Genomic DNA, 23,940 nt, shown 5'->3' with positions numbered 1-23,940 from the left:
TATAATTGCAAAGACTGCCAACACAAGAAGTTGAACGTGATCCAGAATAGCTATAGAAACTACAACATCAGGGAAAGAAAGCAAAGGCATTCGGATTAAAAGGATACAAGGACTAAAATTACAGGGGAAGGGAGCAGAGCAGCCCTATCCCATCTGAAGGTTTTTGTCTTAATGTCTCGCTCTCCTTAGTCAAACTCAGCAGCATGATGCACAAGAAATATAGTAATGATAAACAGACTTTTAAAAGAAGCATCTCAATAGCTTACAAATGTTCAAAGATTACTGGACAATATAATGGGAATGGTAAGATCTCTAGGTTTTAAATGTATTTTAAAGGGATGCCGGCTTCAGTCATATTTTATGTGCCAAGTTAAGCTTGGCATTCCTGAAGAACATTCCCTGATTAACAGGTATTGAATATGACTAGCAAAAGAAAATAACTAGGATCAGATTACTTTAAAGAAAATAATTAAACCACATCAATTTATCTTAACGAGAGCTGAAATGCAGCATCAGCCAAGTGATGTTTCACAGCTACAACACCCCCACACAAGAGGCATTTAAGAAGTGAACTAAAAAAGGGCCAGAAACATTTACACCCTTCTGTGTTGGTCAAATTATCCAGACATAAAAGTTATTAATTTCATTTTAAAAAGACCCTGCAGAAAGGTCACCCATGCATCTTTCAACTCATGGGAACACACACAGATTAGCATCATACTTCCATAGAAAAGGATGCTATCTGATGCAATACTACTTCTTTAGAAGGAAGCAGTCCTTTACTTATATCCCATCATGAGATACTCACAAGGATTATAAAGTAACAAGAAAAATAATTCCATATGCTCTCCCCAACTCACCTGATGCTGCCAATCAGAATAAAATTTTCCCTGAGAAAGATAAGGATATATTATACATCTATTTTTGCAATACATAAAATATTGTTATTTAATTAATTGCAATACATGTAAAATGAATATCTGAGACTATCAACAATGTCAATACTTTGTAAGTTTTTGATCATTGGCAAATAATATATAATATATAAATCACATATCAATATCATATCATATAAATCAAATTTATATATATAATAATATATAAATCACATATTTCACAGAAATTGGGTAGAAATCAATGCCTTAAGTCAGATACCCTGTTTACAATGGGCTAGCCATTCTTGAGGCTTAGATGATTGAGGTGGAACACTTATTTGGGTTGTGAGATGTAATTCTGTTGCTGAGAACACTGTGCTGCTTGTGAACAAATCCTTCATGTAATGGGCTGTCACGTCACTCAGCTTCCTCTGAATGTATATCCTCGTGTATATATAACTGATTCCTCAGGGGGAGCCGATGCAAATGTCTAGTATTTGAGGGGGGGAAGCACATTTGAAGTAAGCAGTAAGGTAACACCACTAGTTGCTGCTTAGGAAAGCCCTCAAATAGTACATCAGCCTTCTGAATTTCACTTGGTTCCTGTTTTGATTATTAACACACAATATTTGCATTTTACTTTTAATAAATGCATAACTTGTTTATGAAGACACCACTTGGTCTCAAACTCCAATTTGTCCAGCTTTGGACAAATGCATGGAATCAGTTTGTCCAGGATTTGAACCAGCACCAAACAAGAGTGTTGGTGCAGAGGCAGCAGAGATCATGGTCAGAAGTTTGTACCTCTATGGCATAAATCAGGTACTGCTGTCAGGTGTCTCCTCCCATTGCCTCGAATTTCACTCTGTCCCATGCTGTGGCTTTCAGTCACAGACAGAACCAGGCTGCAGAGTGAGCAGGATGAAAAAACACAGGAAAAGAAAAATATTTTTCAGTTGAATCAGTTCCTGACCTGGGTCAGTAATATGACTGCACAAACTGCAGTGCCATTGGAGAGAATGACAACTCCCTAAAGAGCGACCAAAACAACAAAAGTAAAGACTTATGCTGAAGGACTTGCTTTGCAAACTCCTTTCAGACCTGTATTTCTTGTTTTTACTTTGAGTGATTTTTGTTTCTGTTTTGTTCTATTTTATTTTTTTCATTCTGACACATACTCTAGTACATTATTGAGCTAATTCCTTATCTTTCATGACTTGGACTGTGTCAGTCCCCCATTAGGTAAAATGTGACTAAATATCAGTTAAACATCAATTTGGTTGACAGGCTTTCTTCTCATCTAATGTTTTGTAAGTTCTGGTTCAAGCTGTCATCTACCTCTTGGTTTAACACTATTTCAAGAGAGAAAAGGTAAAAACAACCAAAACACAGCAACTTGAGTGAGATGCTATGAAGTTACTAAAAGCTAGACCACAATAAGTCACTTCTATGAAGAGAATAGACCACACTGACTAGTTTAAAAGTTTCTTGACCTATGTTTCTTGCTATACTTTTCAAAATACTATATATGACTTGAACTCTATCTTCTGATATTTAATTAATTTAAATATTTTACCCAAGGACTTTATCTGAAATTATGACCATTTAATATATGAGATTAAAAAAGTGGTTTATATCTTTCAGCAAATAGTTAAATATGAAGCTATCATCAAGCAACTCAATTCCTCCATTTTTATAAACGCAGTTGCAGAATAACCCTTCTTGCCTTAGGACCCTATTCACTTCACAGTTCACCAAACAATGTAGCACAATATGATACTGTTAAAATAAACAGCATGTGAATAACATCTAACCTATCTTTCACTGCTAGATTAGCCAGCAGCTACTCTCCTTAACAAAACCACTGACAACAGAGTACTAAGTACACTTTTCCATAGCAGCACTCTCAGTTAGAACTTGGTTGTAACTGTTAGAAGAAAATGACAAAATGAAACAGATAATTAAAGCCTTGCAACTACCAGTACAATAAGCACCACTGGATATATTACTAAACTCACCCAATGCACCTGTATTAATGCTGTGACAAGTTCTCTGGATTGTTGCTACAGGTATTCTGTTCAGCTAGGAATGGGAACACATGGCTTTATGAAGCTGCTTAAAATACTGTATTCCACATATGCCCGAAGGGGATCCACCAGATGCATTTGATTACAAATTGGAGTAAGAAGATAAAGCATTCTAATCTTGAAAATCAAATTAAACCACAAATACATTCACACTTAATTCACAGATTCATAGAATAGTTTGGACTGTAAGAGACCATAAAGATTATCTAGGTCCATCTCCCTCTGCTATGGGCAGGCTAGACCACGTTGCCCAAAGTCCCATCCAACCTGGTCTTGAACAATTCCAGGGATGGAGCACACACGACTTCTCTGGATACCCAAATCTTAACAGACAATATATGAATATACTTGTAAAAAATTCTATTTAAGTATCTGTGATCTATTGAGGATCAATTATTTTAACATTATCAAACAAGGCTATTATTTCTTCATAAACCAAGTCAATTTTCAGAAAGCTGAAGATAAAACACAAATAAGAAACAGACCTGCCCCTAAGTTCAGTTTTCCTCTGATACATCTGTCTCTTTTACCATCTCAAAATCCTTCCTAAACATAAGATTAAGACTTTTAACATTTCCAGGTTTTTCCACACAAGCTGTTGCACTGATGAGACTAGGGAGTTTGAGCAACGTACCAGGATCCTGAGAAACACCAATGTGTTTGACTGGAAATTCCATGTATAAACCCAGGAATTCTGTTTCAGAATGCCTGGAGTCCTCCTCAATGCAACAAAAATCTCACTCAAGTACTACTTCACTGAGAAAGATAAAGAGCTATCAGAGTTGCATGTACTTCTCTCAATGAAGCAAGTAAACATGGATTCAAAAGCCCATGGGCTGGAATAACATTAGCTAGTTCAAGTACCTGGAGTAGAAACATACTGATATTTGGCTGAGTTACTCTCCATCCCTGCTTGAAGCGCTTCAAGAAAATCAACCATCTCAACATCTACTTAAAGTTCCTGTAATTCCTTAGCCTCCCACATACACAGTTCAAATTTTTGTGCTGAACAAGTCACAGACAGGGCTGTATCTTGAGATATTATAAAATGTCCAGTATTATAGGCAGTGTTTCACAGGAGGGGTAGCTCTTCTGTTCATAACACTTTCCATAAAAAAGCAAGAAATCCTAATACCCAGTATTAAAGATAACTGGATTTTTAATAGATTATTTTCAAATCTGAATTTTATACTGCACATACCACCACTGTTCTCAGATTAATATCTCTTTGAGGGCCTTCCTTTGCCAGTACAGTATACTAATCAGTTAGCTTTAATAAAATCCCAGACTTTACTAATTCATTCTTTCATCCTATGAAGGTCAGCCTTAAATTTAATTTTAGAAACTATACAGCAAATTCATAGTGGATTCTTGGTGTATTAGTGATTATGAACTTTAGAGCTGAACACAGAATAATGCACAAGACTACACAAATTGCTTTTGTATATCCCAGACTGCAGTAAGTTTCTCTTGCTATTGTTATTAAACCTATTTGTATTTATCCTTCTGTAATGAATACATAATGAAAAGGATTCAATAACATAAGCAGCAGTGGCATCTTGAAAGGTTACACAAATGCTACCTACAGAGATCCTACAGAATGCAAAAAACAGACAAGACACAGCCAAGAGTGATTATCATATAAATGATCCTGCAGAGTGAAAAAAAATACAGCAATGCATAAGCAGGAAACTATTAAATTTTATTACTGCATTATGACAATGGTAAGCCATAGACTGAGTTTTTAGAGATTACACAAGTGTAATCAACTGTACGTCAAGCATTTACCTGTACAACCCAAAAGAAGAGAAAGACAACAAAGTTATTTTGTAACATTCTCTGCACTTCAGAGCAACAAACAATCCCGAAGATGCACATATAAAAAGGGCTAACACATGACATCACTCTGCATTTCCTTTCAGAGTACACCCAATTTTTTAGAGATGTCCATAAGAAACACCTTTTCCCGCTCAAATATTAAGCCTTATCAACACAGGGTTTTCATCTATTGATATAAATCTGTTTAGTACATCAATCTCCTTTTACATGCCTCAGCCCGCTTGTTCAATTCATTACTGTCAATACCAAAGGAATGAAAGCTAATTACTATTGCTCCTACTTCTACTATTCACTCTTTTCATACTGCAGTATACTGGTAAAAAACCCTGTAGATCCTCATGGTTTTTGAAACATCCAGAAATAGTATCTTGACATCTTGCTTAATCACATTTGGATGTTCTGCAGCCATCATCATTTCTAGTGAATGATTTTCTTTGTGGCACATACTAATTTATGCTGTTTAGCCCCTTAATCCAGATTCCATTTCAGTGCAATAACTATGACTACCAACAGCTAAAATACCAAATCTATGAACATGTGCCCCAGAGGTTCTGAGTGTCACTCACTCACGGCTGATGATACTACATTTAAAAAGATGTGGCCAGAGACCAGGTGCAAGCAGAGGAGTTATACAGCTTCACCCTTATGATGGAGGTTGCACATTGCACTCAGCACACCTTCTACAGTATGGCATCAGTTGTCCCCAAATCCCCTAGCCATCTGTACCTCATAAAGACTGTGCTTCAACTTGCTTCAAAGAATGAAACTATGCACTGGCCAACATTTAGGGTAATGAGGAAGTACCATACCTTGTGGAAAGGCAATCCTGCAATCAGCTACATTATGATTTGAGGGTTCGTGTGACATATCTTTTGGAACTCATTATCGAGTAAGACAAAACTAAATTCTGTACAAATTGCAGCCACATCAGTGCCAAAGAATGAACCTGAAAAGTTAGACAAGAATTCTTAGTTTTATACTAGAAACATCAGAAGTGGGCAGTCTATCCCTTTTCTTTACAGTACTAATTACCCCTTATGCAAGCTTATAGTCACTTAGCAAGTTGGTGGTAACTGTCTTTGTTTAAAGAATACTGATAACTAGATTATGAAACTACTGATTCAGTAAAAATAACATCTCAAAATAAAGGACATGTCAGTCAAGTTATTACTATTCTGGAAATTCTATGTGTACTCTGAGTCAGATTACTTTGACAGATAAAGCACATACTCATGAAATACCTTGACAAAGTTGCATGTGCATATATTAAGTTTTCAGATTTTTTTTTATATCAATTCTATCAAAGTCTTGAGATGCTTTTAAGATGCTCAAAATGAAACAAATCCCATGCTTAAAAAAACCCAAAACATTTCTATAGTTAGGAGGACTATTTTAATACCAGCCCTCAAATTAGTGCATTCCTGTTATGATTTAAACTAAATTGTCTGCTTAGGCAGCACTTTAAGGCTCAAAGAATTTGCATTTCTTCTATTCTATTTTCTAAATACACGAAGATGTTTGAAAAACTGTGTTACTAACATGCCACACTATCAGAGATAAAGTATTTTATGACAAAAAGATGAATTCACCATATAACTAAGTTTTTATCTCTACTATTTTGCAAGAAATCCCGTGAGAAAACTCATAACAAACAGAGGAACTAGGTCCAAAGCTAACTTTAAAACATGTGAAGAGATCTTAACATATGTGTTGAGATCAATTTGTATTCCTCTCTCCTGTGTTGTTTACTTAAGCCTTAACACATGGACAATAGACTATTTTTATTCATATATGTGAAAGTATTTGTGGAAGAGAAAAAAAAAAAACTGAAGAGCCTGTAAATTCTCTTTTCATTGAGATTAACAGGCAAAAGAGAACGAAGCATAAACAACAGTAAAGCCAAAAAGCTTTCCTGAAGGGAAGAAGGATTACACTTTAACAGGTGGAAAGGAAGCCAAAGCACAACCAGCTATGACAGGAGTTTGCAGCTGAATCCCAAACATTTAAAAGAATGCATCACAGTTGTTTCCAGTGCTCCATCCCTGAAAACATGTCCTAATGAACACTCATTCACAGACAAAAATACAGCTCTACAAGGCTGCTCTAGTAATCAGTGTTTCTTTGCTATTCTGTGAGCTTCTTACTCTTTCCAAATAGTTTTAAAACCAAGCTCTGTGGCCAAAAAAAACCCCAAACCATTTTTTAGAATCAAATAATTTCTCTGCTCTTCTGTTATGTGCAGAAGCTTCCTGCACAGAGCTGACAACCAACTGCTAGGACTGCTTTAATCAAATACTACACAAATCAACTGAAGACCTTTTGATCTCCTAACAGACAATCGCTAATAAGCACGGAGTTCACAAAACCCAACAGAAACATCAAACATCCAACTGAAGTGCAGACAAAGTGTTCAGGGAGAATTAGAAATAGGAATTATGCACTCAAAGTGATTCCTCCTGAATCTGGAAGGAAGCCAATTGATAGGATATCAAAGTTTCACGGAAATGGTATAGCGGAAGCCTGCATTTACAGCTGCAGCAGGATTCTAGAAACAAAAGGAAAAACAAAGAAAAACAAAAATATGTTCCAAAACAGCAGATGAGGTATTGAAACTTAAAGAGCTCGACTGCAAGATGGAAAAGCCAGACAAGCGGATTCCTTAAAAAGAGCAAGAAGATGAAAGAGGATGGAATAATCACAAGTTTAACAGACAGTCAGTGACATAACAAGTTTGCATTAGGAACGGAAGAAGTTGGCATAAGCAAAGAAGGATTAGTGTTCTGTTTTGTTTCAAGAAAGGATAGATTCTTGCACAGAGCTGGACAGCTGGAAATTGAGTTAGGCAGAAATAGCGCCAAGTGGACAATGGCTTGTTACTAGTGAATATTCACATTCAGGAAGGAAGTGCGCAAAATTAAAACGAGAATTAACTTGAAGTGAAGCAACTATGTTTAGTGACTGAAATTTCTCCAAGAAGCAATAGCCATGGCTAAAAAATATAATTAATTAACCAAAAAGAAACAGGAGTATTTTAAAAGTAGAAGGAACAGAGACCTTGCCAATGTAAAACTTCCACAAACCAGAAGACTAAAAGAAGTTGCCCACAACTGCTTTGTTCTAGAATAGGAGCTACTTACAGAAAAAGGGAATTTCAAACATTTTTCTCATCTTCTAAAGGCATTACAGATATGCAAAAAGAAATCAGGAAACCAAGTTGATTGCCCTAAATCATGCAGGTGTTTTTTAAGGAGAGAAGAAAGTTCATGGGAAGAAAAAGAATGTTTGAATAGGTCCACATTAAGCAGATGTGAGAACCATATGAAATCCTTCAGAAAAGTGACTAAGACGGAGCTGAAATGGCAAAAAAATGTGGGTTATGGATAAACAGTTACAATAGAAAAAGCAAAGCTGAAAGTCACAAATACTCATAATTCTTACAAGATTTTCTACACATAATTAAATTTTGAGTCCAAAGCAGTACACCTCTGGTCATTCAAGTCTTTGTGCCTGTGCTAACTACCTAAATGAATGGTTAAAATTATTCTTGACAACATTTCTACTTGTTTAGGCTGCTGCTCTGGATAATTCCAGCACACTGTCTGAATAACACCAGTGCCTCACTACACAGTATTTTTTTTTTAGTACATTATTTAACAAGTGAAGTCTGAACCAGATAATTATTTTAAGGCTCATTTCAACCTGGGCTGTTCTGCCATTCTCTGATTAGTGTAATATAAGGACTGAAAAATGATTCCACAAAGAAACATTTTAATCATATTTAAAAAGCAATTAGAGCCTTTAATGAAATGTTGTTTCTCATTACCTGGATCACAAAGCCCCACAACCATGAGAAGTTAAGCATCAAGTGCTTTAGTCCTCACAATAGGTAAGAGAAGTATGTGGTTCAACCAGCTTGTGTAGTTGCACGCATTGATTCTTTTTCTGTTCTTCCCCTCCTGACCCTTCTCCCTAGCCAGAACAAAAGCTATTTGACCAAAGCACAAAAATATTTTATTAGGTTACATCAGGTTCTAGCTAGAACACAAACAAACCTCACCCTTTGTTAAAAATTATACGAACACAGATGACAGAATACATCCCTGGAAGTGCTAAAAAAATGACTGAACATAGTACTTGGTACTACAATTTTGCTGACAAGGCGATGATTGGTAAAAGTGGACTCAACGATCTTAGAGATCTTTTCCAACCTAAATGATTATGTGAACTTGCTTACTTTTTTTTTTTTTTTATCTCTGTGTGGTCAGGTGAAAACAGGAAACAGAAAAACATATTTTTAAATTTAAATTTTAAAAAATTGATTTATGAATCCAAATGAATAAAACATTAATACCTCATGGCTTTATCAGTCAATACATACAGTGGTTTATCCACTGTATGCCACTTATGTATACAGTTAATGCCACTGTAAAACCCTTCCTTTTTCTAGTTCCTAACCATTTTCAAACCTCCTCAACCAATTTTATGTTCCCCATAGTTAAAGAGAATTTTTGTTCTTTTGCTTCCCAACTACCTTTCATTACAGATTGGGCAAAAAAAGCAGCATTCCATCAAATAGTACAGGTCACCCATTGTTTGTGTGTATTTTTAGGGCAAACGTACGTGCACTAAGCCTAAGAAAACTATTCTTAAAAGAAACCATGATATGGGAGTACAAAAATTAAGCAGAACAGAAATTATTCCAGAACTTTTAAAGTTCTCCACCTAGATGTTTTGAAGTAAATTCAACAAATTTCAGTTGTCTAAAATCTTCTCAGACAGTATTTTTTAGACAACTTCAGATATTCCCAGACACTTGAAGAGCCAAGTTTTCTTTAGGAATCTGTCATTAACGCAAGTGAACAAATATAATGACTGCAGGTTGAAAGCTTTTATTTCTTTCAGCTTGCAATTTTTGCGTCACTCAGAAAAAGCATACTTTGTGTACATGTTTTAAATAAATTTTGTAAACACTTCTCTTGCTACAAGTAAGACAATATTCTTTTAACAGTTCTGTTTTCTTCCAAGTCATTGATCCAGTCACAGAAAACTGCTCTTGCCATTACTACTGTGCTCCACAGAGTGACATGAGGCAGAGATTTAAGAAAACTAACACAGCAGGGGCTGATATCATATTATCCACAAAAACCATTTACTAGTTATGTCATCCAGTAAGATGTTTATGTTGTAGCTTTCCATCCAGCTGAGCCTGTCCTCTGCAGACAGGTCTAAGGAGACAATATGGAAGGAGAACTAAATGTTTAAAGTAATTTTCCAATAACTGTTTAGAATTAGGGGCTAAAAATGTCCAAGGAACTTCACTGCCTGACAAGTACTTTCCTCAATGTTATAAAGTTGTCTCAGCCCCTTCCCCCAAAAACTTCACCAAATGAAGTTTTCTTTAAAACAATAACATTAGACAATTTGTATGGTTTTAACTTTGTCATTCCCTGAGGTTACTGAGAGTAACAGTGTGCTGCTCAGCTCTAATGAACAGAAAAGCAGCTGACTGGGTGTGCCAGATTTTCTCTATGAAGTTGTTCCAGCTAAACAGTTACTAGAGATTGTTTTAACTTGGACAAACAGGTAGGCTCCTCCCTGATACAAGGCCAACAAAACTTTGCGTAGTTTATATTCTCTCAGCCTCCCCACCCTTCATATGTTGTTTTTTCCTTCTTCCTAGGATATGCATAATCAGAGTACAAAACCAAGTTACTAAAAATCTTAATATAAGTTGGGTGGAGGAAAAACAATGCCTGCTGTAAATGCAAGGCACTTGGTCACAGTAGCACATATACATGCATACATGAGAATATGAGCTTGTTTTTATTGCAACAGTCTGAAATGTTTAGATATTAAACCAGTGAGAGAAGATTGGACAGACTTAGTTCATTAATTAATTCCCTCCCTACTGTGTTTTACAGGTGTGTCTTGCAACTTGATTGGTATCTGAGCACCTATGGCAGCAGTTTGCATAAACTGGGAGACACAGACAAAACACATCAGAAAATCAAGTATGAGTTCTGATCTGTTCTTTTTCTATTTAACTTGCTTTAAAAGTATTATTTACAGATTAAAGTTCCAAACAGAAAATATTTAGAGATCAGGATTGCATTATTCATCTTTTTCTTTGTCAAGGCAACAATAAAACCTACCTAATGATAGAGAAGCTTAATGTAGTATTCTAATCAGTTTAGCAATTCCTTTGTTAAGTATGTCTTACGTGCTGCTCTGCACTTAAAAATATTTGATAGTACAGTATTTAAAGGCCAGATGTATGATAACTTACAGGATTTGACTTATACAGCTTGGAGTACTATAAAAGGGTAAGATTTTAATCTGATGTTTATCTACTAGAAGAGTCTGTAATACAGTAAGCACTGGTCAGGGAGAAAGAAAACTTCTGGTTTTGTTCACAAGACGGTATTACTTCTAATGGTAGAACTAAACAGCAACCAACAGAAATGCTTTCTGAAATGCAATGTCAAGGGAACATTCCAGATGTTTTCTGCCCAGTCTTATGCAAGTTCAACAATCTATAATGCAGCGAGTCAGGGTATTATACATACTACACTCCAGCACCACAAAAACTAAGAAAACTGTTCAGAATGAACTCTATTGCAGAGCAAAACACACCAGTTTTAACTGTTATGGTACCACAAGAATAGTTTCTGCCAAAGCTGGCAATTAGGGGACAGTCACACAGGTATTATTTGCATGGTTGCTGTTCTCCAACTTGAAGGAAGAGCTACCATGTAAATTTGTTATGGAGAGCCTTACTTACAGCTCTGCATTTTTATCACATACCAGATAGCAACATACTCTGCCAAAAGCCTCACTTGGACAAAGAATGAATAAAGCGTTTCCAAAGACATCATGATTTTCAAACATTTTAACCTGGCATTAAACTTGATGCAAGCATCTGCCATGTTCTGGGCAAAATATGGCACTGAAATAAGTCATCACTACCAAAGTAAGGTGCTGTCAGCTCTTGAGGAATACAAACCTACCCAGCACAAGTAATTTCAATAAATGGATAAAGCCCTACAGAGCCCCCATTCTCTTCTGAACATGCAGGGGGGTGAGGGAGTCTGCAGCAAAACTACTTTTTGTAAGCCTTCACAGTAATTTTTGCATAACTCCATAAAAAAGGCTACTAAGTCCAACTAATAATCTCATTAAGCTTCCTTTATAATGAATGGGGCAACAAGCAGCTCCCAGTGTGAGACTTCCAGTCTACAGTTTTGTAACCAATTTGTTTTATGTATAAAAACTTGCTGCATCAAAACAGAATTTGTATTTATGAATATTGAATTTATTCCTTTTAATTACTGCAAATTTACATATGGGTAAATAAACACACCTGATGCTTCATTTTTACCATCAGATTTTCTATGGCTTTGTTTTGCTCACATTTTTTCCTTTCTAATTTTTCCAAGATACCTCATTTGAGATTTTGGAAATCTTTCTAAGGAATTTATGTCTGGTTGAGGCAGAAGGAAAAGCAATTCCAAAAGATCAATCCTGAATAAAATTGAAGGCAACATTAGTAACAGAAGTTCTCTGTATTGACCAGTCACTTAAAAAAAACTGAAAGTGATCAAAGAGTCACAGAATCATTTAGGCTGCAAGAGTCCTCCGATCATTAAGTCCAACTCCTGACTGAACATCACCGTGGCACACACGATCTTTGAGGATCCCTTTCCAACTCAGCTTATTTTGTGATTCTGTGAAAATCCCTGAAGTTGTAACATATCTTAGTTAACTCCCCAGAAAGGCTAATGATAATATTATGCCTCTGCATACATAAATTTTTATTTCCTTATTTTTAAAACAACTAAATAAATAAAATTTTTAAGTAAAAGCTTTTAATTATTTTTAGACATCTATTCCAAAAGGAGAAGTAAAGGCAGAGTAAGTATTAGAAAACTCCTCCAAGCTTCTATTATACTTAATTAAGTTCAAAGAAACCCTAATAAAGAGCAGGGGTGCTCAAGAGACCTGTGTGCTTAAGTTCTATTGCTTTTACATAGAAGTTTAATTCCAATCATGTTGGCTTCTGAAGCAACACTAATAAAGGGAAAAATGTATCCATCCATGAAAGGTCATAATCATTCTTGTGTATTTGATGTTGCAAACACTTGAGCATTTACATTATGCAGAAATTGCCTTTATACTATTCCTTAGAACTTGTAAACATGGTAGGTTTTTTGCATAGCATTTAATGAAGCATGTGAATTTGATATCACTGGAAATAACTTTGCTAGCAACAAATGTGAGCACCACACTAAAACATACTCAGTGGTAAAGAAAATAGAGTAACCTGCCACATACACAATCCCAAGAAGGCATTATCTCATTCAGAAGTACAGCAGGTAAGTACTGCAATGATCAAATAAATTTTTTTCAAAATAATGGAGCAAAGCAAAAAAGAAAATTGAATGAAACCTATTCCACCATTTAGACATTCAAAAGTTTCAAGGCAAATAGCATTCCAGATGAGGAAAGCTGATTTTTCAAGACTGCATCATGGCCACAAGAAATGAGTATTCAAATGTCTTCTATGAGCTCCAATAATCAACTAAGTTTTATACAGATGGTGCGCTGTACAAACCCAGAAAATTGTTTTCCAGCTTTTCAAATTGAAAAATACCAAAAAATGTAATAGAAAAAAATGTGGGAAAAAAAGCTAAGGCAGACATGAAATAGCATATGAAGGCTGACAACACTTTTGTACATTTACTTACTTACTAGTAGTAAAAACAATTACTGTATTAAGATTAAACAAAAATAAAAGAATTTAGTATGATTACACTTTACACAGGTATATGCCAACACACTTGTATCTAAGCATAACAAAATATACCTAGCATTAAAATGAGGGAAAAAGGAGTTGTAGCTTATTCATGAGAAAATATATTACTGATTATTCTTCCTCTGTGCCAAAGACACTTTGAAAAAAATTAACCTATTTAATACTGTGTAAACAACAACAAAAAAATTGAAGCCAAGTGATCTCTAAGGGCATCTTGTAATCCTACAGGCAAAACCACTCACCTTAAATGCCATTCCTGGCATACTTCCACAGCTTCTTCCCAAACAGCAAACTACATAACTTTTCAGAGCTAGCTAGAGCAAAGACTTGCTATCCTTACCAGTAAAAAACAGGCTCTCCTCATAGCATCTTCATCACTGTACTTTATTTTTTACAACTATAATGCTAGTTGTAATGGTTTCATGTGAATAAAAGTCAGCTGAAGTTGTTTCTGTTTCTCATGGCCAGAGATCCTAATGCACACATTTGTACCAGACCAGCAGCATGAGCAATGGTAAAAAATTTCAGTGAGCACTTGGAAGACAGTCAGAGGCATCAGTCCATGGAAGTCCAGGAATAAACACAGAGAAGTTGCCATGAGACTGGAATCCAATTACATGTATGTGGAAACCACAGAATGTTACATCAGTTTAACTCCACCCACACTAGCAAATTGTATGACTTCGACTTAGTCAACATGAAAGCAAACTTTGCACAATATCTGTGTAGGTTTTATCCCTGGGTAACCTGAAGCAAAAGCAGCCAATGACTCTGCACAAGAAGGTTTTAGAGGATCAGTAGCCAACTGAAGAAAATATCCAATGTGTCTGTACTGTGACGCTAAAAATAGCTAATAAAGAAGGAATAGTACATTTATTTTCTATGTTTTCTGCATTGTAGAGTCCTTTCCACTGAACTCTGGAATAGTTTCTCCATTGGCAATCAGGAAGTTTTATCAGGTATTTTCAGATAAAATGCTAAAGTGTTAGGCAGAGAATTAGTGATGGCAGCGACATTTTTATACCAATAGGTAACATTCAAGGAACTCATCCAAAACATAGGAATACTTAACATCTGTCTTCTCTGAGGGACAGAACACAAGTCTTTAAGCCAACATGTGCAACAAGAAGCCCATGCTGAACATCCCAGTCTGTGCCCAGATGCTCAGCATGCATCCAGTCTGGATCCACGGGGCTGGGCCAAGCACCACAAATGGCATGCAGCTGTCTGCAAACAGCTGTCCAGGTCAGAGCTTGCAGACTACTGGACCACCATCTGGCAGGTGTGTTCTTCTGGGCTGACCAAATCTCTTATGTCAGTCATGACCTATTTTGTATAAACAATCAAATATTCAATAGTCTGACATTCAAGTGGGTCAGATTGAAAGTGAATATGACAAACACTGAAGTAACATTTTCACTCCTTAATACAACAGTTAGACAGAGGGAAAATGCCAATACCACCCTCTATCCCCACCCCACAAAATACTCACTAATACATCAAAACACCCTATGGGCAGACAAATAGAGCATTATCCTGGAAAGTCAGTGGAAAATGACATTTTCTTTGGTTTCTCATGTCCTGAAAAGGAAACATGAGAATCCTCTGCACTACAAATTCCTGAAAATGGGATGTTTTCTTCAATAAGAAAATTCTGAAAAAAAAACCCCAAAAAACTAGGAGATTATCACTTTGGTAAAACTCGAAAATAAGAACACATTAGGAAAAAACTGAATTCTTTTGATAACAAGTTCCTTCTCACCACTTCTCAATTTTCAGTTCAGCTACCATGTTGAAAACCCAATTGCACTTAACCTGCCCTTGAACTCCCCATGAAATTATGGCCAGTTCCTGGCAGCCACATCAAGTGGGTTTTTATACTTTAAAAGGAGCAAGAAATATAGGTCATTCCTCGGTAACATGCTATTCCGTGAGCAGCCAGTATGGCAGGAACAACAAATTTGTAATTGGAAAAACAACTTCATGACACCATGGACTTACAGCCAAGATATCAAAGTACAAATGCTCATGTTGCAAGTGGTATGGTTATGTATCAGCTGTAAGCATGAAAATGAAATATTCACAGAATTATTTAAGCTCTTAAACCAAGTCTCTGTCTCTGTGTATACTTAGAAACAGAAGTAAAAAGACCCCAAAAACCAAGAGCTTATATTGGTAAATGTAAAGAGCCTTCCAAGCTTTCTGAACTATCTTTGATACCACCTATCTTTTGAACAAGTCTGTGATATAGTCAATAAGGTTAACTTTTAAAGAAGGAGAAAAGCCCAACATGCTCTCCCCCTGCATGTGCATCTTATTTTTGTATATTATTTCTTATTATTTCTTTGCATTTCCTTTTGGCTTTCCTAGCACCATTCCTAATAGATTGTGCTTCTGCATAAAAGCCGTTCAAAAAAAGCCCTGAACTGCCAATGTTAATTTGGAGATGGCAAAGAAAGAACACTGTTAAAAGCCATGACCACAGCAGAGAAATGTTTCACTCTTGGTTTTAAAGAACTTTAGCTTTACAGTCTAATCCCAAGGTTTTCAGCAGAAAGCCTAGAAACATTGGAGCAACTAAGCTGAATGTTATGGCACACAAGAATCCGGGTTCAAAAGGAACCATCTGGTTCATTCACTCCACCACAACTGCAATAGGTATTTAATTCTGAAAGGTCAACACAACATCCATACATACAAACTGGAACATTTCCAATGCACTATGACATTAAAAATCTTTTTAATTAGTAGAAGTGACTTAAAAAAATGTAATGACAGAGCGTCAAAGAAATAACACACACAGAACTGTGCACAAGCAAGTAGGGCAATGGCCTATATTTCTGAAGTGACCTTTTAAGTATTTTATACTTAATTCAGAATTCTAAATAAGGCTAAGAACTATTTTAAACAATTGTGTTTCAATTATATAAGACAATGGTGACAAAATTAAAACTTAGATCTGATCCAATAACTATCACTAGGTCTGCTAGTGTGGAGGAGGTGATAAATATCCACTTTCAGCTTTGAATTTCTTGTCTTTTCTCTGTGTTAAATCCTCTTGTACATTACAAAAAATCCCAGTTTTCATTTTCACTGTTCTGCCTACAGCCACCCCACCTCTGTGGTTCCCATCTGTCTATTCCTTTCTTGCTGTTTTTCAACTAAATAACTCCCTGAAGATCTGTCTTGGCTCTGTTTGCCAGTTTAACTTGGCCAGCTCCAACATTAGGCTAGAAAGCTGCAGGTAACCCAGCTGCTTGGTTTCCACCAGGCTGTCAAGCAATCTTGCCACAGCTTTCTTAACTTAATCTGTCTCCAGCTTCAGATTACAGGCTTTAGTTATACCTCTTTAATTTTTATTTCTAACCAACTCAGTATTTCATATAGTAAAATTATAAAAAAATCCAGAATGTACTTCAAATACCATTATTAAGGAACAATCTCCTTTACTCCCCCATCTCACTCTGCTCAATATTTGATTCTTTAAATGATTCTCTATCCAATCTCTGAGGCCTAAGGGGATTCCCCCTGCTCAGCATCTCTACCCATGCTTTCAGAAATTCAAATAAACAACTATGATAGCATGTATTTTTAATACCAAACTTCAACTCAACACAGGAAAAAAGGAAAACATTTAACTCTGGTTTGTAACAATTTGTAAAATTGTAGTAAGTAAAAGTTGCTGTCCCCAGTTGCTGTCCCAATGTTTCATTTTCTGTACCAGACCCTGGATGAAACTACAACTAGACAATTCCCAAATATTTATATCCCTTAAGGAGTCAGTTTATATTGTATTCTTTCAAACGACAAATTCTGTTCTAAAGAGTAAATTATCAAATTCCTTTCAGCAAATGCCAAACTGAATTAGTACTAGGAAACTATGAACACACATATATTCCAGTCACTTTGTTTACCTAATACATAGCAAACCTGGCAAAAATGGGACATGAGCCAAAGGCTGATAAGGGCATTTCCACGAAAGAGGTCGCAACACTCTGCACATGTCGCTTGAAATACAAATACAAATCCAGAGCCAGCCACCATTGTGTCTGCTTCACTGTACATAATCACACCAAAAAAGGAAGGTAATCAAGTATGTTCTGTTGTCCCAAGATACTGTCCATCTTTGACAGTTTGGGGCACAGCTAAATTGCCATGTTCACATTAATCTAAGCCTTACTAAATGGAAGCTTTTTCTGTAACAACTTCTTGCTGCAAAACAAATTCTTGATTCACAGCCATTAGGAATAGGCAAAAATTACAGTTTATCCTCATCACAATTTCTTTTAAACGCAGTGGCAGAAACAGTTGCTTTCCAATGCTTGGTTTTGTGCCTTTGATGATTCCCAACTAAATAACTAATCGCACTTGACCTTACTGATCTGTATAATCTTTCTGATATGACTGTTTGGAATGTGACATCAAACACAGGCAGGCAGTCCTCTCCCTAGTCACTCTGTTGCCTACTCAAATTACCAATCATACTGTGCTTTCATAATATAAACTACAAATATGTATGAAAAAAATCTGGTCTCAGATCTGTGCAAAACCCCACGAACAGTGAGCCACATGTGAAGGTTCTTGCAACACCAATATGCAGCTTTTCTGCTACTTTGTGGCACTTTGTCTGCCACTAAGTAGTTTCATTTAGATCCTGAACGCTTCTCCTTCTCATAAGTGACAAACTCTGCTCATGTCAGGACATCTGCTATTTCTCCTTTACTCCTAATATGCTATCCCTGTGGCAGAAAAACAATAGGTGCAATCAAGACCATTCAAGGTCTTAAAATCCATGTTGACTGATACATATGAATATGGGGTGGGGGAGCTGAAGGAGGGTTAAGTTTTCCAGAATGGCAATTTTTCTAAAAAAATTCAAAAAACCAAAATCCACCTATGGAATAGTTAGCCTACAGAAAATTGTAAGCACATATCACATCTCTAACCTTTAACTGTGAACATGGGTATCAAACACCTGTGTATTCCAAAATTCACTGCACAGACCTAAAACATGATTGCTCTTTACAAGAAGACTTAAAAAAAAATTGGACTGACATTTGAAAAATATGACTGCCAAAGGAAGAAGAGTTTAGCTTTGCTTAAAAACATTAGTGATTTGAACATTTCTTTAAGAGATGGGAGGCAGAGATTAGTTTGCTCTACACCTTGAAAGGTTTGAAACCTGCAATTCTTACATCCAAACAGAGTGTCCCAACTACAAATCAAGGGAACAGCCCAGGTGAATCAATTTTTAAATCCTTTCTTGATTCAAGTCCTTCCTTGAAACTCTGTATGTGGGGAGAATGGCTGAGGTCACTTGGTTTGTTCAGCCTAGAAAATAGGAGACTGAGGGGAGACCTCATTGTGGTCTACAGCTTCCTCATGTGGGGAAGCAGAGGGTCATGCATTGATTTCATCACTCTCACAGGATCTTAGGGAACAGAATGAAACTGTGTTAGGGAAGGCTTAGGCTGGGTACCAGGAAAAGGGTCTTTATTCAGAAGGTGTTCAAAGCCATGAACAGGCACACCAGGCAACTGGCCACAGCACCAAGCCTGGCAGAGTTCACAAAGCATTTGAAAATGCTTTCAGACACATGGTGTTGTTTTTGGGGTTACCAAAATGCAGGGCCAGGAGTTGGACTTGATGATCCTTGTGGATCACTTCCAACTCAGGATATTCTGTGATTCTGTAATGATAAGCAGAATACTCAGCTGTAAATGAAAGGTCTTCTGTTTTGTCTTACTGACCTCACACGGGTGTGCATATCCTCTGCAGCTTATATTTTAACATAAACACTTGTATATATGCACACAAATAACATCTCATCCAGCAACATCCAATAGATGTACATTTTTTGGGCAAATGTGTGATGTCCTAGAACAGTAGTAGAGTCACTGTGGGTTTTACATCCTATGCTTTCAAAGTTTTAACATTATTTTTCAAAAAACACCACAATTTGAAAGAGTCCATGAAGCATTCTCTCATTTAGTCCAAAAATAATTTCACTTTTCCGACATTCACAGAACACTTTTCTTCGGGACACTAGTTGTACTTCAGCAAGATGCACACACTCAAAGGGAGGAACTGATATGCCTAAAAACCTAAGTGGCTAGATCACCCTAAAATACCAAAGGTATTCACACACACTCAGCTGGCAGACATTGAAACATGGCATTAAAAATTACACTGTATATCATTTTAATGTCCTGAAAAGTTCATCCTTCTAAGAAATATCTTAATCTGACTAAGGAAAGACTGTTACCAACTATTCTATTTGTTCATATTCTGCAGCTGTGCTGTGAGAGAACACCTGGGGGTTTTTAAAATAATGAAAACACCTGTTCAATTTATTATACTATATAAATATTAACAGCCTAGAGCATGTGGTTCCTCAAGACAAAATATATAAGTGCTATAATTCTCCAATCGCACTATTAAGATTGGAATTACCCAGCTCCTTATGGTTGCAGACAACATCTAATCAGTTAATCAAAGACAAGATTAAACAAATAACTGGATGTCAAAAGTCATTAAACTTACCTGACAGGCAGATGTATGTTAAATATTCACCTTGACCCCCAGTAGCTAGAAATGGAATCTTTTTTTTTGTCCTTCTTTTCACTTGAACAGCTCCCAGCATCCTTTCATCATGTGGGGCAAAAATTTCTTTGCTGATTGCAGATTTGGCATTCATTGTAGATCACAGGTATAGCAGACAGCTGCTCTCTAAAAATAAAATCATAAATATAAGCAATATTAGAAACTCTTAGGTTTTATCAAAGTCTACTTAACTTACATGGGCATTAAAAACTCTGACCTTCAAAGAAAATTTTTACTGACTCAAAGAATCTAGAAAGTCATTTCATATTCTTAGAGGCAGAATTTTCAAAGCATTTAAGTGTCTTCCCTGTAGTTGTCCACACTTCCTAAATTTGCTTAAATTATCTTAACTTATTTTGGGCAGAAGCCATCCACACTAGCACTTTAGTATGCTGCAAAATCTCCTCAAAGAAACACCCTGTTTAACTTCATGCAGCATGAAAGCTTCATTAATTCCCCCTCTGACAACTGGAGGGAAACAGACCTGTGTCCCACATACACAGGAAAAGCACTGCAAGGGCATAGGGAAGGAGCACTGTGGTTGTGCTGGCACACAAGAAGTCACGTTCACAGGAGACAGAGAAAGCTTTGGACCTGGTGAGACTGTTCCTTCAACAGACTGCTCTTGGTGACAGTGCTTGACTGCACAGCTCTTGCACCTCTTGCAGCTTTAGCACCTCATCCCCTCAACTCCTCTGGAATTACTGACTGGGCAACTGCACACAAAACAGTGTCAGAGACACCAACGGGGTCAATGCAGATAAAACCACACCTCTGCTTTTGGGCTAAATAACTCTGACCCAGGTCAGTTCTTCAATGTGTTTCATAACAAAACAGCACAGTTGACTTAAAAGAGACAGTTGTCTTAGGAGAGACATATGCATTTGTAAAGCAAAAAATTATTGCAGAGAAGAGGGAGGGGGAGGGAGGAGGGAAGCTGCTTAGTCATGTGTGTACCACAAAAGAAACCTCACCACAGCTTACAGAAGAGCCTAACTAAAGGGGAGAGTACTCAACAGGCAAGCTAAAAAACAAAAGACAATATCCAAATCCTGTTGCAGAGATCTCCCAAATCATTTTACTTTTTGCTTGTGCACTGCAACTTACAGCAGGAAACCAGAATGGCAGCCACATATGCAACAACTAAAATAAACGCAAAAATTAGAATATTTCATTAATATACCTCTCTCTGTATACAGTCGTCTCTATCACTTAATGCAAATGCTTTTATACAATGGACATACAAATAAGACTTTATTTAGCATCCAGCTCAACATAGTGTGCGAGACAATTTAAAACTCCTGTTTCAGCAGAGAAACAGAAGACATTACATAGAGCCATCAAATATTGCAGTTTATTTCTGCATGCTGTTATTGGCTTTGTCATTAAACTGGTTTTATACACACCCAGCAGACGCTGCACACAGACAGACACAGTAAGTACCAAATGCTGGGACTGGAACCTCCAACTAAAGTGTGCACTCCTGGCTTCTGTGATCCTTCTGTTCCCAGAACTTGGGTTGACAACAGCTTCAGATGCCATGTTTAAACAACTAATCTAACACAATGTGTACTTGACATGACTGCCAAAACTAATGTGAAAACTGACACTAACACAAACCACAGAAGCCTATTTATTCAAAGAAGAAAACAACTGTGCCTGTGTACAAACAGACTTCTGAGATTGAGATGCCAATACAGTTTACATGAAGATGTTTTTCATAGGTCAAAAAAATCAGCAGCTGAATTCAAATAAGCAGCCTTCTCCCTGTGTACTAGTAGATGCATGCAAAAGACCTTTGCTTAAGTAAGTAAAGCCTTCCAAATTTCCTTGTTTTCACAAGTGGAGATAACAATCTTTGCCAGTTTTACTAAAAAAAAAAGCCAAAAAAATACAGGACGACTTCCTAATTTTTTCCTGTCATAAGCCTCATTTTCTCCCCTTCTCCAACAAAACCCCTCTTCTTGTGAAAAAAACCCCAATCCACTGTCTGTACATGCACAACTTCATGTCATAAGTGCATATTTCTCTGCACAATAAGGTTTTCTCTTGGCACACATTCCAGGACAAATTTAAACCATCAGCAGTTTCCACTCATGGCCCATATAAGCTCATGCACTGCAACATGAACTTTTTCCTCCCAGTTGCACTCAAACACAAAATAAAATGCCTTAAAGAAGCTTTACTGGAGGATCTCTGAGCACTCTGAGACAATGTATTACTACTTGCAACATGGTCCCCCACTGAGGTAAGGGTGATTTAAAGGTTTCAGTAAACCTAAGAGTCGAGAGAGAGAGAGAGAGAGAGAGCTCATTTCCCACCTCACATGCTTTGTTCCACATATTTAACTCCACTCAAATTATTATAATGATGCTTTTGGCTGAACAAAGATCCCATTTTCCTTCTGCAATTTTTCACTCCATCTATCATAGCATTATGGAACAAGATGTCAGCATTTACACTGTGCCCCCAGCACACCACAGAAACATAGAGGGAAGATTCCTGTGTGGATTCAAAAAAGTGTCTGCAATGCGCTGCTCATTTGCATCTTCTCATATCTTTCTCTACTACAGTTCTTCTCTGTTGTATTTCTATCACTAAAAACTCCCTTCTATGAACAGCTGACTATTCCTCTAGAAGCAACAATTAAAGGCAATTTCTTAAAAAGAAGATTAAATAAAACCAAGATAATTTAGTTGAATCCTTAATTGATCCCACATGTTCAGTAACAAAAAAACTGGACTGTTTTCTGGTCAGCCAGAATCTCAGACTGTTTTCAGGCACACAATCAGCAAATGGCTAATTTATCTTTACACCCACATGTTTTATAGGACTCTATGCAAGTAAGTGGAAAAAAGGAGATTTACAGTATCTTTTTGAGGGTGTAGGTATGCCGAAAGAATTGGGGACACTAATCCTCAGCATGCAGAATTCAAAAAGCAGTAAATTAGAAAGAAGATACTAAATACAAAGCTAGAGATGGAAGAGGATGTAACAGTTTCCAAAATAAAGGAAAAAATGTTCAGTATGCTAAACCTCGCTGTTTTCAAGGTTCTTTAGTTTAATCACAAACAGGGATGGGCTCACAGGACAGGCTAACCACTGAAATGCTGCCTGCAGTGTGACATCATCTAAGCAACCAACTATTCTTGGAATAGTAACTCTAGCAAGCACTCAAATCTGCTTTTAATAAAGCCACTATCCTGAAAGAGGACATCTAGTTTAGGAAATCACTACAAGACACTGTTGCCAAAAGAAAAGCTTTTGCTATTCTGATAATTGTCTGGTATTTACTTGCTGGAACTGTTTAAACTACTTTGAACATTACAGGTCATCAAAATCCTGTATTTGCTGTTATCTCAAACAAATAGCTCATACAACTCTGGAAAAAGCAAAGTATCATTTAAAAACCAAGGCACTGAATTTATAAATCTTTAAAGAATAAATATTAGAACGTACAATTTCTAAAAGTTGGTTTGCAATACATTTATTAAGCGTAACTTTATCCTAGAGAAATAACATCAAGTTTAATTAGCTCTGCAAACAAGGATCAAATCAGTAGATCAACCTTACTCTAAAACAGTCAAGGTAAAATCTTTAAAATGCTTGAACATGAAAAAAAGAAATCAGAACATCTTCTTTCACCCTTCTATTTTCTAATCTAACTTTGCTTGACAGATATTTATTTAAATTAGGACAATAGCAGCAGCCACTACACCAGCCA

At 36.6% G+C, this 23,940-nt stretch overlaps 1 protein-coding gene across 7 annotated transcripts in view; it reads right to left on the bottom strand.

Annotated features, from left to right (window-relative positions):
• STXBP6 (syntaxin binding protein 6) overlaps positions 1-23,940 on the bottom strand; it is a 100,686-nt gene that overhangs the window by 45,308 nt on the left and 31,438 nt on the right. For 6 of the 7 annotated variants that reach the window (XM_085061991.1, XM_085061987.1, XM_085061988.1 and 3 more), the window contains one exon: positions 20,157-20,342. In XM_085061991.1, the coding sequence (XP_084918117.1) occupies positions 20,157-20,310 (154 nt within the window). In that variant the 5' untranslated portion in view covers positions 20,311-20,342. Of the gene's footprint in view, positions 1-5,610; positions 5,792-20,156; positions 20,343-23,940 lie in introns of those variants that run through there. The other variant, XM_085061993.1, reaches the window with a different exon arrangement.

Source organism: Lichenostomus cassidix, chromosome 5, assembly GCF_008360975.1.
Source record: "Lichenostomus cassidix isolate B80296 chromosome 5, HeHo_3.0, whole genome shotgun sequence".
In the NCBI taxonomy this organism is placed as follows: Eukaryota; Metazoa; Chordata; class Aves; order Passeriformes; family Meliphagidae; genus Lichenostomus; species Lichenostomus cassidix.
Note: the sequence above shows the minus strand (reverse complement) of the source record. Positions and strands in the feature narration are given on the sequence as shown.